Source organism: Bombina bombina, chromosome 3 (assembly GCF_027579735.1).
Source record: "Bombina bombina isolate aBomBom1 chromosome 3, aBomBom1.pri, whole genome shotgun sequence".
NCBI classification, from domain to species: domain Eukaryota; kingdom Metazoa; phylum Chordata; class Amphibia; order Anura; family Bombinatoridae; genus Bombina; species Bombina bombina.
In genome coordinates this window covers 547,848,177-547,866,074 of record NC_069501.1, presented here as the reverse complement: position 1 = coordinate 547,866,074, position 17,898 = coordinate 547,848,177, and the positions used below count along the sequence as shown (strand labels likewise).

The 17,898-nt window shown below is 37.8% G+C and overlaps 1 protein-coding gene across 1 annotated transcript in view; it reads right to left on the bottom strand.

Moving 5' to 3' along the window:
• Window positions 1–567: 567 nt before the first annotated feature.
• Window positions 568–17,898, bottom strand: part of WASF2 (WASP family member 2) — a 32,987-nt gene continuing 15,656 nt past the window's right edge. The window contains exons 2-9 of the mRNA XM_053707053.1: window positions 5,563–5,693; window positions 4,920–5,054; window positions 4,651–4,804; window positions 4,392–4,509; window positions 3,307–3,431; window positions 2,937–3,077; window positions 2,345–2,808; window positions 568–2,140 (exon numbers count right to left, since the gene is read on the bottom strand). Coding sequence (XP_053563028.1) covers window positions 1,983–2,140; window positions 2,345–2,808; window positions 2,937–3,077; window positions 3,307–3,431; window positions 4,392–4,509; window positions 4,651–4,804; window positions 4,920–5,054; window positions 5,563–5,692 — 1,425 coding nt within the window. The 5' untranslated portion in view covers window position 5,693 and the 3' untranslated portion in view covers window positions 568–1,982. The remainder of the gene's footprint in view (window positions 2,141–2,344; window positions 2,809–2,936; window positions 3,078–3,306; window positions 3,432–4,391; window positions 4,510–4,650; window positions 4,805–4,919; window positions 5,055–5,562; window positions 5,694–17,898) is intronic.

Genomic DNA, 17,898 nt, shown 5'->3' with positions numbered 1-17,898 from the left:
TGTTGACATTAATGGCAACTGTATACCCCTTTCAAAGGGGTTAAGCACATGCCTTAAGTCCTGCTCAGGAAGTACAAAACATTTACAACCCAATATCAGGAAATGGCTGGTGAGCCAATTAGGGGTGCCATACGCAGATAAACAGATGCCTTGTTCAGGAATTGCAAATGTGTTGCACTTCCCAAGTGCGATATTAGCAATGTATTTAACCTATTTGCAAGGGTTAAACAAATAAGTATGGGACAATACTACTCTAAATGACCAGGAACACGACGTTTGCATTTGAGTGCCCCTTTATTAATTTACTGAATTTGAATATTACCTATTTTAGGCACTTACACAATCCCGCACAAATAAAAAACCCACAATCAATCTTCCTGTTTTTATTTGCGGATTTGCTGCACTTTCATATCAGCCTCCTGTCACACTTCATAACAGATCAAAAAGGGACAGGGCAAACGCAAACAAAATGTCAAACTAAGGGAATTTGAGTGATTTTGCTGCTGTCCTTCATTATGTGTAACTGAGGTGAGCTGCATACATTCCAATTCTATGACAAATATTAGACACTGTTGGATTCATTTATTGTATATAGTCAGTAGTAAACAATAAAAAGAAATAGAATAAAAATATAAATCAAGTATATATTATTAGCATAAATTATACAAAAGCATGTTACATATGGCAGGCTGGGATAGCAACAAGAAAGCAGTGTCATATTACACCACTATATGGCACTTGATCCCTTAGCACATCAGTTAAGGCACTTCTAATCTCAATTTTGAAAATGCATTTAAGTGAATGTTTTGCAAGAATGGCAAATTCATTAAATAAAGCTAAACTCAGTAAGTTATTAAACAGAAGAGTGTTGCATAGACAGGTAATATTTTGGGAGAAGTCTCCATTTGGGTTATGTTGCTTCAAAGATCTTCAGACGAATTGAACTATTTTATTTGCCCCTGAAGGCAACACTGAAATACATGTTAAAGTGGGTATATAAAAATATATGCACAAGGAATAAACCATGACGCTTTATAAATATACACCTAGCACCTACCTCCCATCTGTCCCTATATCTGTAGGTGCAAGTATAAGTGCCCTACTTTAACCCTCTGCCTAAACCATAATACAATTTCCCTTTGGTGCTCTCATTCGGAACTAAGAATAATGATCTTTTGACCTAAAAGAATAACCATTATATTCAAAAGGGACATGAAATCTAAATTTTTACTTTCATGATTCATATAGAGCATACAATTTCTTTTAACAACTTTCCAATTTACAGTGCACTCCTGGGAGATTAGGTGAGCCAATCACAAGTGGAATATATGAGCAACCAACAATCAGCAGCTAGCACCCAGTAGTTCATTGTTGCTCTTGATCCTACCTTATAGAAGAAAATTGCATTCTCTATCAGCAACATGAAAGTTCAATTTTGACTTTACTGTCCCTTTAATTTTTAAGTGACATTTTAAAGTAACCGCTGCATTAAAATTACAATAACAAATACATATTTGGCTCCAGACTTGACATAAATCTGAAGTCATGCTCAATTTAAGGCACATAGGTTAGCTTTGGTTGAAATTTGTAAAAACTTGGAATCTATAAAAAGCATGGAAATAATATAAGCAAGATTTCTCTTTATGGCAAGAGAGGTGTCACCCTTTAAGAGATAACATTTAACCTAACCAAGGTGCCCCTTATATAAGGTTTTGTATATTGTGACACATAGGAATGCATTCTGAAAATAAATGAATATCAAATTGGTTTGCACAATTCCCACCCTATAAGTGAACCCCCTTTTCTTAAAGGCACAGCGATGGATATTTTTATTACACCAGAATGACTTCAACTTCCACAGGAAGTGAGCCTTCCCTCTCTAGAACAGTGAATCTCCCTAGTTGTATCTCCAATTCTAGCAGCTGTTCTAGTTTCTTTTAACTGTATTTTCTGGACCACCTATGTAAACATGGGTGCAGAGATCATTCAGACCAGTCATCCTCGTCAAATTCTGAAGAGTCGTCTTCAGAATCACTATATTCTACTGCAATACGACGGGACAGAATAGTGGCCACGTCATTTCCACCAATATCACGTTTTTCATGTTCCAGCTGCTCCTCCACTTTTCGAAGATTGAACCCTGTAGTGAGCAACAAAGAAAAAAAAGAAGTTATCAGTAGTGGAAGAAGAGAAAGTAAAACAAGTTGTAGAATGATATAACAGAAAGCAAAAAAAAATTGGAAAAACATTTCAAGTGACAACTGAGATGAGTATACAGTAGGCAAAGAGATGAGGCAGCCTGTAGCTAGATTAAACAGAGAAGTAGAGACAGTATTAGTATTACCTTGACGAATGGCAGAAAGAAGGTCGCTCCTAGCATCACTAACAGGGGGGAGCGAAGATTTCGGTTTGGCACTGTGAGTGGACGAATCCCCATCTGTATGGCTGAAAATAGGGGGAGGAGGACCAGGAGGTGGAGGGCCTGGAGGAGGTGGTGGTGGGGGAGGTGGTGGGGGAGGAGGACCTCCAGCAGGTGGAAGTACTGGAGACAAGGGGGAGGGTGGAAAGGCTGGGATATACTCCATTGATATGGGGACAGGAGGTGGTGGCGGTGCTGGGAAACTTGGGTTGGGGGCAGAGGCTGGTGGAGAGGGTGGAGGCAAGTAGGAAAATTCAAGAGGTGCTCCACTGGGTGGAGGAGGCGGAGGAGCAGGAGGGGAAAAATTGGGTCGGCCTGGTGGGGAGATAATTGGAGGAGCTGGAGGAGGGTGAGCAGGGCTAACCAAACTTGCACGATGACCCGAAGGGCTAAAGGGAGAAAGAAACACAGAGAGGTCAAAGGTCTAAGATGACACTAAATACCATAAAAATGACCAATTTAAGGAAACTATGTCCCATTTTCAGTTCTTAAAATTGCAAATTCACTCGCTTGTTACCTGAATTCCATAGGGGGTGGAGGAAGAGAGTCATCAATTACTGGAGATGGCGGAGTATCCTCATATTGAGGGGGTGGTGGGTACTGACCCATGTCTAAGCCATCCACTGGACTGACAGACCCATTAGGATACATCTGTGGTCTTGGAGAAAACAAAATTGAAACAAACTATGTAAACACATAATGAGAAGCTTAATAAGGATTATGTGCACATTGTTGTGAATGATGTTGACCATCTATCCTTTGATATGGGAATAACCTGTATTATAGTGATTAGTATCTATACTTTGACACACTGCTCTATATAAATGTAGAGTACCTTTATATTAAAAGGTCACAATAAGAGATACAGTTACCCCACACAGTATTACCCCACTTCCTGGTTCTTGGGTTCAACAAACTCAACCCCCTTCTTCTTCATCTCCCACTCATCTTTACGGGTGCGGATCTTGCGTGGATTCACATTCCCACGGTTAGGGTTATCCTTCTTTTCTTTCTGTGAGTAAAGAAAAGTTGTGGGCATGAGAAAGGAAAATTATTATTGAGGCATTATCCTCAAAAGATCACTACATTCTTGACATATTGAGAACTAAAAATAAATGGCTGCTATTCACCATGAAGCCTGCCAAACTCATTAAAAAATACAAAAATCACTGACACGGAAAAGCTGATTTCATTAACAATGCTCTCTCTTCTTTAAGTGACATCATAGCTTAAAAGGGACACTCAAGTCAAATTTTAACTTTCATGATTCAGATAGAGCATGCAGTTTAAAGAGACATTCCAATTTACTTCCATTTTCAAAACTGTGCAGTCATTTTATATGCACACTTTTAGAGGCAACAGTTACTACAGAGCATGTGCAAGAGTTCACTGTGGATATGCATATTAGTCTGTGATTGGCTGATAGCTATCACATGATATGAGGGCTGGTAAATTATAGTAAATTTTGAAATTAGTCAGAAAAATAAATAAAATCTACTGCTTATTTAGAATACAGAGTAAGGGCTATTACATGGCCGTTTTATTATGCAGTTCTTTTGCATTTAATGGTCCTTTAATATTATTTTTACTCTTATGGGTATCAAATATTGATATCATTATTCTCATTAATTTAGAAAGGGCCTACATATTACACAGTGCTATGACATGAATAACATTAATAATGATGAAAATAATAGTTGTGTCATTTTGCCTTGCAGTTTTACATTTTATGCCACCATACACTCTGCACTCAGTAGCAGGCAAGCATGTAGTCTCAGTCTTCTTCTGCATAACCTGGCCTACAAGGGTGCCATCTTCAATTAGAGACGCCAATGCTAAGCAATGAAGCTGAAATGAGACACTTCTAAAGCTTCTTTTAACTTTGGTTCCATTATTTTTTTTTTTATAGTTGAATAGGTTGTATTTTGTACATAGCACCTAGAAGGAATCTGTAACATGAGTTGTATCTCACCCTGTGCTTGCGCTTCTCTTTCATGATGTCTTTGGTGTCCTGCAGCATTTGCTCTTTCCACAGGTCAAAGAAATATGAGGGATCTGTATAAAACTTTAAGGCCTCTTTCCCATCATCTCTGTGAAATTGAAGTGAATTAAAGAAACAATGTGAAGACTGATCATATATGATCTTGCAATAGATATATTTTATCTGTAAGCCCTAGATATAAAAGGGGTTTCCATGAAGGCACCTTATAGCTGAAGTTCATGCCCCTTACCTGTAGGGTGACAAAATGTTTAGAGGTGGAGGCATGTTGCATAAAATGTATGTCTCACATACAGGGAGGGAGAGAGAGTCACGAACAAACATCTGTTGGTCCTGTGAAGTATTACTGTGGAATGCCTTTCGTGAATTTATACCCTGGAGAGACACTGGGAACAAAAAACGGGAATCACCATTGGTTGACTGTGTGTAATAGAAATGCTGAGTGTGTGGGGTGCAGTTTTGTGTCAATAGGAAGAAGAACCAATGAACCTGGTAACTTACCTTCCTCTTCTTTTGGATCTAATTGTGTCACCTTGACCTGAAGTCTCTCAACTCTCTCCCCCAAGGTCCCCAAACGGTCAGCAAAGAGACTCGCCTCCACGAACAGCTCACCAAATATATCTTCTGCATAGCGACCTACAAAAGGGGAAAATTAATTTATATATATATATATATATATATATATATATATATATATATATATATATATATATATATATATATATATATATATATATATATATATATATATATATATAATATAGGAGAATTAAAAAGAAAAAACAAAACAAAAAAGGAATATAAAAATACAGCAGAGCACATAGGAGTTTAAAAAAAAAAAAAGTAAAAATTTCTGAATTCCCTTCACTCCATCTTTTTCTTCCCATCTCAGCTGGATCTAATCTCTTTACCTGTACTCTCACTGATAAGCATTAAATCCCTTTTCCCCTTCTTTGGCCACAGGGTAACTACATGATGTCTCTTTTCATATCTAATCACCTAATTTTTTTTTTTTTACTAGCCCTTTCACCACTATTCCAATCTTACTCTCCCCCCCATATGAGTTTCCCCCTTGTTTCCATTTTTCTTTCACACAGTATCAATCCCCTATCCACCCCCACCCTTTCACTCTGGTGTCACTCACTCAGACTCCCCAGCTGGCGGATAACATTGGACAGAGTCAGGTTGGTCATACATTCCAGCTCACTGCGGACAGCAGGAAGCTTCTGCCGGCACAGGAAGCGCGGCTCGATACAGCGAGCAACCAGAGGCATCCTGGGGGGTTTAAAGAGAAGTGAAGGGGGGGGGGTGTCATTATAATGAATTCAATATGCTGCTGTATTGATGCTAAGTATCTATATACTGAAAATAAAACAGTCTGTTTAACAAGACAGTATGTTCTCTGAACAAGCAGATTTTGTACAATAGACAGATAAAATGATCACATTGCTCTGTATAATGACACGGTATACACCGATAGAAAACCATACAGCACTTTATGACAGTGTTTATAGTCTGAAAATTGACACACTGCTCTGTATAATGCAGAGCATCAATACACAGACAATGAACATTCTGTTTATAGTGAAACTGAGAATCTACAAAGGGATAATGAACACTAAATAAAAACCTGAACTATGTAAGTTTGTGTTTTATCTTTAACAATCTTTAATTATGATGAATATGTTTACACTGATAACGAACACACAGCAGTATAGAAAGCATTGATCTACTAATAATCGTTTTGTAAGCTGAAGGTGTATAAACTGGTAACATGAAAAAACAGCCAAATACAATAATGCTGAGTATCTCTGAACACTTTCCAGGCTGTAAGAATATAATAGACTGAAGGAGCAGGGAGGCAGAATGTTCTGGATAGCTCTGCAGATCGACAGGAGAATGTAATGCTCTGGCAGAGAGAAGGAGGAGGGAGAAGAGACTCTGCCGGACATCCTTAATTAGCAATTCCCAGCATGCACTAGGAGCCACGGGATTCACACATCAGCTGCATACACAGCTACCTGTGTGTGTGTATTACATATAAAGTGTGCGTGTTATAGGTATTTTTATACACATCTAAAAGCAGATATTGTAAAATTGCTTATGTTAAAGATATCAGAGTGCAGGGTAATAATTACAGTGACAAAAGCAAACACAAGAGACCTGGTTGTGTGAGATTACAATCTATATTTACACAGAGTTGTGTGTGCCCACTCATCTATCAGTGGGAGGAGTCAGAGTGCAGGATCTGAATCCTACTACTTCAGAGGCCAGCATTGGCCTGATCATGCAGGCAGAAGGCTACAGGCCCTGGAGGGATTAGAGGGACAGAGAGCTGCCAAGAGAGCCAGGTGTGAGAGGCTGGCATTTCCCCCCTCCCCCTCGCCACATCTGATTGGTTATAACTGAGAGCCTGCAGCCAAATACTGCAGCTGTAACCCCTTCACTGTCATGAACTAGGAATGACTATGATAACACACCCTACCTTCAAACACACTGCACCACACAGTCACACTTCACCTCATCACACTCACATGCAAGGCAAGTCTACACCGAAAAAACAACTAGAATTTTACTAGGAACTAGGGAGTGACTATGCTTATTATACCTTACAAAAAATCTCAACACTGTAGAAGCCAAAAGTAAAAAACAATGTTTGCAGCCCAAGCTCTGGGGATATAAAGCTCTGCAGTCACATATACGTTATAGACATAGTATGTAATCAGATTTCCTACACAAAACACAGCTATTCTGCTGCATGCACAACAACCTACAAAATATCTTAAAACATTTGTCAGCCAACATGTTGTCGATAATCTGTAGTTATGTAAGATGCATATTTTGTGAGTGTTTTTCAATAAAACTACATAAAAGGAAAGAGCAAGACTTAGAGGTCAAGATGTAGTTAGGAGCAAAAAAATGACACTTAGGACCAAGAAGGACAAAGCTTTTTAAAAATGTCCAATTCTCTGCTTTACAGAATGAATATGTCATAAATAAAAGGAAAGAACAGAGCAGATTAACCGATTCAGCACGTCATTATATTACCCAGTTTACATATAAGAGTAGGATCTGCAGGAAAGAATTCTGTCCCTGTAAATATAAAAAGGGACGTAATAAAATGTTTAGAGGTTTTTTTTGCGCACATTTGTGCAATCAAATAGCTCTAAGACCGAACATTACTGAACTAGTATGTCCCTTTAATTAGTGTTTCTCTATCACAATAAAAGTGTATAGCATATTTGTATAATACAATATAACATTCATAGGGCATCTGTCAGCATCCATTTAGCACAGGGTACACTCTGAAAGGTACGTGTTCCCTCTCTGTATTGTGCCTGTATCCCTGACAAGACTCCCTGTATGCTGGATCAGTATGCTATTCACTACAGTGTGACCTTGCAAAGGCAAGATTCACCTCCTGTATTGTACCTATACATGTCTATGTACAATTGTAAAAACACAAAACAGAATACAATAAAGAAAAAAAGGGGGTGACCACCATATGCCTTTTACAGCCCACTTGTAAAATTCATCTTCACCCTCATACTTCCTCTTGCCCCACTGAGCTACACATCTTGTAACTTCCTTATCCCATAATAGAGGGGCTCTCATGGTTAGGGATAAGCCCCCCACAACTTATGTATATTCTGTCACTCTATTATACTACGTGTGTATATATTATATATACACATACAGTATAAATAGCTCAGGGCAGCCGTGTACAGTGTGTGTGTATATATTTTCCACTAATAGTACAATATCCAAACTTCTAGATGTGTGTATGGTGGATTTCTGCTGCTCAAAGTGTGGATAATAGTGCGCTAGTGTCAAGTGTGAGGTATCAAACTCCTTACTTATAGATTTAGATCCTTCAATCTAAAAAATGTGAACCAGAAGAAAAGCAAAGTGCAATAAGGGCGCTATCAGCTAAAGATACCTATATGTGTATTATTTATTAAAGTAGCTAGAAAGAACAAACCTTTGTGTATTGCACTTATAAGAGATAAATAAAATTTATGCAAGCTACTGAATGTGCAAAAATATTTAATGAGATGGTTCCATAAAAATGATTACAAAATAAAAACTAATGTAAACATTAATATATTGAGTAAGGTCAGATGGTAAATATGAACCGAATATAGAGCTGATATCAGTTTACAGAGCAATATTAACCACTTATTGGTTACATTTGTAATAAACCATTCTCTATGCTATCTTTTTCGAATTGCAATATTTGACAAACTTATGCAAATAAAAACTTATGCCAATAAAAAACTTTGCTACCAACTGGTTGAAATCAATCTCTAAAATTCATAAAAACAATAAAAAGTTCATTGATATGAGAGAGAGTCCATTACGGCTGACTGAGATTTAAAGTAGTGAAGTGGTGCAATAGTGGTTTTCAAAGATCGTACCTTTTTAGGCTGTTAAGACTGCAGGGTATCCAAATTCGTCCTGCGTCTTTATCAGATGTTTATCACAGTTAACAGCTGCTGTATAATATCGTACCTTTCAGCTTGCTCATCCAGGGCCGTAAGGTATCAGAAGCTTCCTGCAATGTATCGCATTGGTGTGTGTCTCGTGCTTTCGGCGTCTTACGTCACACCCGGCAATTTTGGGGGCTCGATCCACATCTACCAATCCGTGCTTAGAGGCTCGTCTGTACTGTTAGCAACTGATTTGTAGTTATAACATTTATACAATTATCGCCAATGTATTTAGATATATTTGTGATAGTGCAAATTTCTTGAAATGTTATTGATACCTGCCCTTAGTGCTGATGCACGCAGGTTTCCATTCACAGAGAAATAAAGTTAAAGTATATGATATGAGGTCAACCCGGGTTGTTCAAATTCTTGGTCAAAGGTATTGTTATGCAATCAGGGTGCACAGTCGACGCGTTTCGCTCTCTCCATGAGCTTTATCAAGAATAATTTGAGACCATGAAGCACCTCTCTTTTTGAAGATCCAGCTCTCTCCTTATTGGTTAGTTAATAAGCCTTTGATTTAGGTGGAATTTTCTATTGCTTGCCAACTTCACTACTTCTATATCCATAGTTGTTTTTGGGCTTAATACTTTTATGTATATACCTTACAGTTGGAATATTATTGCAAACCAAATTCACTACTGTCATATCCGTATTTACTTATTAGTGCTCTTTAGTGAAGATTAATTTCGTTGCTGTCCATCTACAATCACTATAAAAATACAATAAATAGAAGTACTCAAGATGTGTGAAATATTTCTAGTGATATTAAAAAATTATTGTAAAAAAATTATATAAGTGAAAGTACTTAATTTTAATATTTTATAAGGTGCAGTTATGAATAATGTGCTATGTTCTTATCGATCGTGTGATTTTTAAATCTTTAAAAACAAAAACAAAAAAAAACTCATATACAAGTGCAGTCTATTAAAAGAGCTGTTCTAAACTTATTTGTTGTGTGCTGGTGTGTATAATCTTTTAGTCCAAGAGGAATGGGGATATGTCCAGCTCTGAATTTAAGCCTTTAGGGAATAAAGTGTCATGCTTAAAAATGTATTCAGCTTCTTTGAGTAGTAGTTTTTTCTGTATGTCACCCCCTCTCCAATGTTTTTTTACTTTATAGATCCCCCAATAGGACATGTCCTTTGTATTGCCCTTGTGAACTGTTTTGAAGTGTTTATAAAAAGGTGTGTATCTTCGATTCCATTTTCTATATTTCGAAGATGCTCCCAAATTCTATCTCTTACAGCCCTCTTAGTTTCCCCAAAATAGAACATATTACAGGTACACTTTAAGATGTAGATAATACCTTTATGGGTACATCTTATAAGTTCTTTGATCTGTATCATTTCTTCTACACTACCTATCTGTATTTTGTTCAATTTTTTACTATGTCCACAGGCTTTACAGGAGTAGCACGGGTAAAACCCAGCCAGTCTTTGTCCATAAAGGTCTTTTTGTACCAATGTCTTTGTCTTGTTTTTTCATTTCACTCGGGGCAAGTATTGACTTCAGGTTAGTTGCTCTCTTGAATACAAAACTTGGGTTATTTGGAATTTTTTCTCCTAGAATGTCATCCTCTTTAATGAGGTGCCAATCTTTTTTGACAATTTTTTTGATCAAATTGTGATCAATATTGTAGTCGGTTACAAATGGGATTTTGATTGAGTCACTTTCAACCCTTATCTTTTCCTTATATACTAATAGTGATTCTCTATTGGTGTTTCTGGCTCTTTCTAATGCCTTTTCTGTGTGTGCTATATTATACCCTCTAGAATTAAATCTTTCGATTAAAGTTCCTGCCTGTTCCTCAAAATCTGTCATCCTTGAACAGTTTTTTCGTATCCTAAGACACTGTCCTATGGGGATGTTATTCTTCCATGTATCTAGGTGGCAACTGTTGGCGTGAAGATAATTGTTGCAGTCTACCTTTTTGAAGTGTGTTTTGGTTTCTATTTTGTTATTCAAAGACATAATTTCCAGGTCTAGAAAGACAATTGACTCTTTACTTAAGTTATATGTAAATTTTAGGCCATAATTGTTTTTGTTCATATCTTCAAACATTTTGATAAGGTCACTTTCTTGACCTTTCCAGACTAATATAAGGTCGTCTATATACGTCTTAAAGAGTACAAGGTTTGCACCATAGCTACCCTTATTAAAGAATTCCTCTTCCCAGAAACCCATGAAGAGGTTCGCGTAGCTAGGTGCAAACCTTGTACCCATCGCCGTTCCTTCTATCTGGAGGTAGAACTTCTCATTAAATGAGAAGTAGTTATTCTCTAAGATACATTTGATGCTTTTTAAGATAAAATTTCTATGCAACTCAGACATGTCTTTGTCTTGTTTCAGATAGTGTTTAACTGCTTCTAGGCCTTATGTGTGATCTATCACTGTATACAGTGACGTAACATCACAGGTGGCCAAATACATATCTTCTCCCCATTGAAGGGTGTTAAATATATTTAATACTTGGGTTGAATCCCTTAGGTAGGAATTAAGGTTGGTGACATGTTTTTGTAAATATCCATCTACATATCTGGAGAGGTTAGATGAGATTGAGTCAATCCCCGATATGATGGGTCTACCGGGGGGGGGGGGGGCATTTATGTATTTTTGGAAGAAAGTAGAAGATCGGTATTCTGGGGTCCTTTGTTATAAGGTATTGGAATTCCTTTTCATTCAGAATACCAGACCTTCTACCCTCTGCCAACAATTTGTTCAATGTTTGAGAGTATTTCATGGTGGGATTAAAATCCAATTCTTTTATATGTTTTTGTGTTATCTAATAGTCTATGGACTTCAGTGAGGTAATTTTTCGTGTCCATCACAACTATACCTCCGCCCTTTTTGATTTGATTCTTAACTCTTTATTATTCTGTAAATTGTTAATTATAGTTTTTTCTTTGATACTCATGTTAAATTTCTTTGGACGAGGAGGATAACATCTTTTGATATCTTTAATGACGAATTTTTCAAAGGTATCTAAAAAGTTACCTTTTGATTGTACAGGGTTGAATTTGGGTTTCAAATCAGAGTGTTTTACCTTAGTTTGTGGTTGTGTGTTTAACTGTTTTTCAATAGGATTTTTAAGGTAATGTCTCTTAAAGGGACAGTCAAGTCCAAAAAAAACTTTAAAGTTTTAAATAGGGCATGTAATTTTAAACAACTTTCCAATTTACTTTTATCACCAATTTTGCTTTGTTCTTTTGGTATTCTTAGTTGAAAGCTAGACCTAGGAAGGCTCATATGATAATTTCTAAGCCCTTGAAGGCCGCCTCTAATCACATGATTTTGTATTTGCTTTTCACAGCAGGGGAGAGCTAGTTCAGGTAAACCCTATAGATAACATTGTGAGCACGCCCGTGGATTGTGGCAGACACTGCAGTAATTGGCTAAAATGAAAGTCAATAGATAATAAATAAAATGTCATGTGATCAGGGGGCTGTCAGAAGATGCTTAGATACAAGGTAATCACAGAGGTAAAAAGTATATTAATATAACCATGTTGGTTATGCAAAACTGGGGAATGGGTAATAAAGGGATTATCTATCTTTTAAAACAACAAAAATTCTGGTGTTGACTGTCCCTTTAATTGTTAGATTTCTGACAAAAAAATTTATGTGGATTAAAGTGTTGAATTTATTGAGTTTAGCAGTTGTGGCATTGGTAAGGCCTAAACTAAGAACTTTTTCTTCTTCATTACATAGGGGAGTGTTGCTTAAGTTATAAATTCCTTGATGTATGTTGTTTATCTCCCTCTTTTTACAAAAACAATTATGGCCTAAAATTTACATATAACTTAAGTAAAGAGTCAATTGTCTTTCTAGACCTGGAAATTATGTCTTTGAATAACAAAATAGAAACCAAAACACACTTCAAAAAGGTAGACTGCAACAATTATCTTCACGCCAACAGTTGCCACCTAGATACATGGAAGAATAACATCCCCATAGGACAGTGTCTTAGGATACGAAAAAACTGTTCAAGGATGACAGATTTTGAGGAACAGGCAGGAACTTTAATCGAAAGATTTAATTCTAGAGGGTATAATATAGCACACACAGAAAAGGCATTAGAAAGAGCCAGAAACACCAATAGAGAATCACTATTAGTATATAAGGAAAAGATAAGGGTTGAAAGTGACTCAATCAAAATCCCATTTGTAACCGACTACAATATTGATCACAATTTGATAAAAAAATAAAATTGTCAAAAAAACACAATTTATGCTTACCTGATAAATTTATTTCTCTTGTGGTGTATCCAGTCCACAGATTATCCATTACTTGTGGGATATTCTCATTCCCAAAAGGAAGTTGCAAGAGGACACCCACAGCAGAGCTGTTATATAGCTCCTCCCCTAACTGCCATATCCAGTCATTTGACCGAAAACACGCAGAGAAAGGAGAAACCATAGGGTGCAGTGGTAACTTTAGTTTAAATGAAAAAATTACCTGCCTTAAAATGACAGGGCGGGCCGTGGACTGGATACACCACAAAAGAAATAAATTTATCAGGTAAGCATAAATTGTGTTTTCTCTTGTAAGGTGTATCCAGTCCACGAATTATCCATTACTTGTGGGATACCAATACCAAAGCTAAAGTACACGGATGAAGGGAGGGACAAGGCAGGTACCACTGCCTGTAAAACCTTTCTCCCAAAAATAGCCTCCGAAGAAGCAAAAGTATCAAATTTGTAGAATTTTGAAAAAGTATGAAGCGAAGACCAAGTCGCCGCCTTGCAAATCTGTTCAACAGAAGCCTAATTTTTAAAGGCCCAAGTGGAAGCCACAGCTCTAGTAGAATGAGCTGTAATCCTTTCAGGAGGCTGCTGGCCAGCAGTCTCATAGGCTAAGCGGATTATGCTTCTTAGCCAAAAAGAAAGAGAGGTTGCCAAAGCCTTTTGACCTCTCCTCTGTCCAGAGTAGGCAACAAACAAAGCAGATGTTTGACGAAAATCTTTAGTAGCTTGTAAGTAAAACTTTAAAGCACGAACCACGTCCAGATTGTGTAATAGACGTTCCTTCTTTGAAGAAGGATTAGGACACAAGGATGGAACAACAATCTCTTGATTGATATTCTTGTTAGATACCACCTTAGGTAAAAACCCAGGTTTGGTACGCAGGACTACCTTATCCGTATGGAAGATCAGATAAGGAGAATCACATTGTAAAGCAGATAACTCGGAGACTCTACGAGCCGAGGAAATAGCTACCAAAAACAGAACTTTACAAGATAAAAGTTTGATATCTATGGAATGAAGAGGTTCAAATGGAACTCCTTGAAGAACCTTAAGAACCAAATTTAAGCTCCATGGGGGAGCAACAAGTTTAAACACAGGCTTGATTCTAACCAAAGCCTGACAAAATGCCTGAACGTCTGGAACATCTGCCAGACGCTTGTGCAAAAGAATAGACAGAGCAGAAATCTGTCCTTTTAAAGGAACTAGCTGACAATCCTTTTACCAAACCATCTTGGAGAAAAGATAATATTCTGGGAATCCTGACCTTACTCCATGAGTAACCCTTGGATTCACACCAATAAAGATATGTACGCCATATTTTATGGTAAATTTTCCTGGTGACAGGCTTTCGTGCCTGTATTAATGTATCAATGACTGACTCGGAGAAGCCACGCTTTGATAAAATCAAGCGTTCAATCTCCATGCAGTCAGTCTCAGAGAAATTAGATTTGGATGGTTGAAAGGACCCTGAAGTAGAAGGTCCCGTCTCAGAGGCAGAGTCCATGGTGGAAAGGATGACATGTCCAACAGATCTGCATACCAATTCCTGCGTGGCCACGCAGGCGCTATCAAAATCACTGATGCTCTCTCCTGCTTGACCTTGGCAATCAGTCGAGGGAGCAGAGGAAACGGTGGAAACACATAAGCCAGGTTGAAAGACCAGGGCGCTGCTAGAGCATCTATTAGCGTCGCCTTGGGATCCCTGGACCTGGATCCGTAACAAGGAAGCCTGGCGTTCTGGCTAGACGCCATGAGATCCAGTTCTGGTTTGCCCCAACGATGAATCAATTGTGCAAACACCTCCGGATGGAGTTCCCACTCTCCCGGATGAAAAGTCTGACGACTTAGAAAATCCGCCTCCCAGTTCTCTACACCTGGGATATGGATAGCAGATAGGTGGCAAGAGTGAGTCTCTGCCCAGCGAATTATCTTTGAGACTTCTAACATCGCTAGGGAACTTCTTGTTCCCCCTTGATGGTTGATGTAAGCCACAGTCGTGATGTTGTCCGACTGAAATCTGATGTACCTCAGAGTTGCTAACTGAGGCCAAGCCTGAAGAGCATTGAATATCGCTCTTAGTTCCAGAATATGTATTGGAAGGAGTGTCTTCTCCAGAGTCCACGATCCCTGAGCCTTCAGGGAGTTCCAGACTGCACCCCAACCTAGAAGGCTGGCATCTGTTACAATTGTCCAATCTGGCCTGCGAAAGGTCATACCTTTGGACAGATGGACCCGAGATAGCCACCAGAGAAGAGAATCCCTGGTCTCTTGATCCAGATTTAGTAGAGGGGACAAATCTGTGTAATCCCCGTTCCAATGACTGAGCATGCATAGTTGCAGCGGTCTGAGATGTAGGCGTGCAAAACGGCACTCTGTCCATTGCCGCTACCATTAAGCCGATTACTTCCATGCACTGAGCCACCGAAGGGCGCGGAATGGAATGAAGAACACGGCAGGAATTTAGAAGATAAAAAAACTAACTATATTTCACCACTCTCTCTTACTACCTCCATGCGTGTTGAGAGTTGCAAGAGAATGACTGGATATGGCAGTTAGGGGAGGAGCTATATAACAGCTCTGCTGTGGGTGTCCTCTTGCAACTTCCTGTTGGGAATGAGAATATCCCACACGTAATGGATGATCCGTGGACTGGATACACCTTACAAGAGAAACATTGGCACCTCATTAAAGAGGATGACATTCTAGGAGAAAAAAATCCAAAATAACCCAAGTTTTGTATTCAAGAGAGCAACTAACCTGAAGTCAATACTTGCCCCGAGTGAAATGAAAAAACAAGACAAAGACATTGGTACAAAAAGACCTTTATGGACAAAGACTGGCTGGGTTTTACCCTTGCTACTCCTGTAAAGCCTGTGGACATAGTAAAAAATTGAACAAAATACAGATAGGTAGTGTAGAAGAAATGATACAGATCAAAGAACTTATAAGATGTACCCATAAAGGTATTATCTACATCTTAAAGTGTACCTGTAATATGTTCTATTTTGGGGAAACTAAGAGGGCTGTAGGAGATAGAATTAGGGAGCATCTTCGAAATATAGAAAATGGAATCGAAGATACACACCTTTATAAACACTTCAAAACAGTTCACAAGGGCAATACAAAGGACATGTCCTATTGGGGGGGATCTATAAAGTAAAAAAACATTGGAGAGGGGGTGACATACAGAAAAACTACTACTCAAAGAAGCTGAATACATTTTTAAGCATGACACTTTATTCCCTAAAGGCTTAAATTCAGAGCTGGACATATCCCCATTCCTCTTGGACTAAAAGATTATACACACCAGCACACAACAAATAAGTTTAGAACAGCTCTTTTAATTGACTGCACTTGTATATGAGGTGTTTTTTAAAAAAAAAAAAAGGATTTAAAAATCACACAATCTATAAGCACATAGCACATTATTCATAACTGCACCTTATAAAATATTAAAATTAAGTACTTTCACATCATTTTTTATAATAATTTTTTAATATCACTAGAAATATTTCACACATCTTGAGTACTTCTATTTATTGTATTTTTATAGTGATAGTAGATGGACAGCAACGAAATTAATCTTCACTAAAGAGCACTAATAAGTAAATACGGATATGACAGTAGTGAAGTTGGTTTGCAACAATATTCCAACTGTAAGGTATATACATAAAAGTATTAAGCCCAAAAACAACTATGGACATAGAAGTAGTGAAGTTGGCAAGCAATAGAAAATTCCACCTTAAATCAAAGGCTTATTAACTAACCAATAAGCAGAGAGCTGGATCTTCAAAAAGATCTCAAATTATTCTTGATAAAGCTCTTGGAGAGAGCGAAACGCGTCAAATTGAATTGTGGGACTGTGCACCTCGATTGCATAACAATACCTTTGACCAAGAATTTGAACAACCCGGGTTGACCTCATATCATATACTTTAACTTTATTTCTCTGTGAATGGAAACCTGCGTGCATCAGCACTAAGGGCAGGTATCAATAACATTTCAAGAAATTTGCACTATCACAAATATATCTAAATACATTGGCGATAATTGTATAAACGTTATAACTACAAATCAGTTGCTAACAGCACAGACGAGCCTATAAGCACGGATTGGTAGATGTGGATCGAGCCCCCAAAATTGCCGGGTGTGACGTAAGACGCCGAAAGCACAAGACACACACCAACCGCGATACATTGCAGGAAGCTTCTGATACCTTACGGCCCTGGATGAGCAAGCTGAAAGGTACGATATTATACAGCAGCTGTTAACTGTGATATACATCTGATAAGACGCAGGACGAATTTGGATACCCTGCAGTCTAAACAGCCTAAAAAAAGGTACGATCCTTGAAAATCATTACTTAACAGCCTAAAAAGGTACGATCTTTGAAAACCACTATTGAACCACTTCACTACTTTAAATCTCAGTCAGCCGTAATGGACTCTCTCTCATATCAATTAACTTTTTATTGTTTTTATGAATTTTAGAGATTGATTTCAACCAGTTGGTAGCAAAGTTTTTTATTGGCATAAGTTTTTATTTGCATAAGTTTGTCAAATATTGCATTTCGAAAAAGATAGCATAGAGAATGGTTTATTACAAATGTAACCAATAAGTGGTTAATATTGCTCTGTAAACTAATATCAGCTCTATATTTGTTCGGTTCATATTTACCATCTGACCTTACTCAATAACAGTGTTTTATGACAAGAGAATCTGCTATTTACCCATTATTTTATAT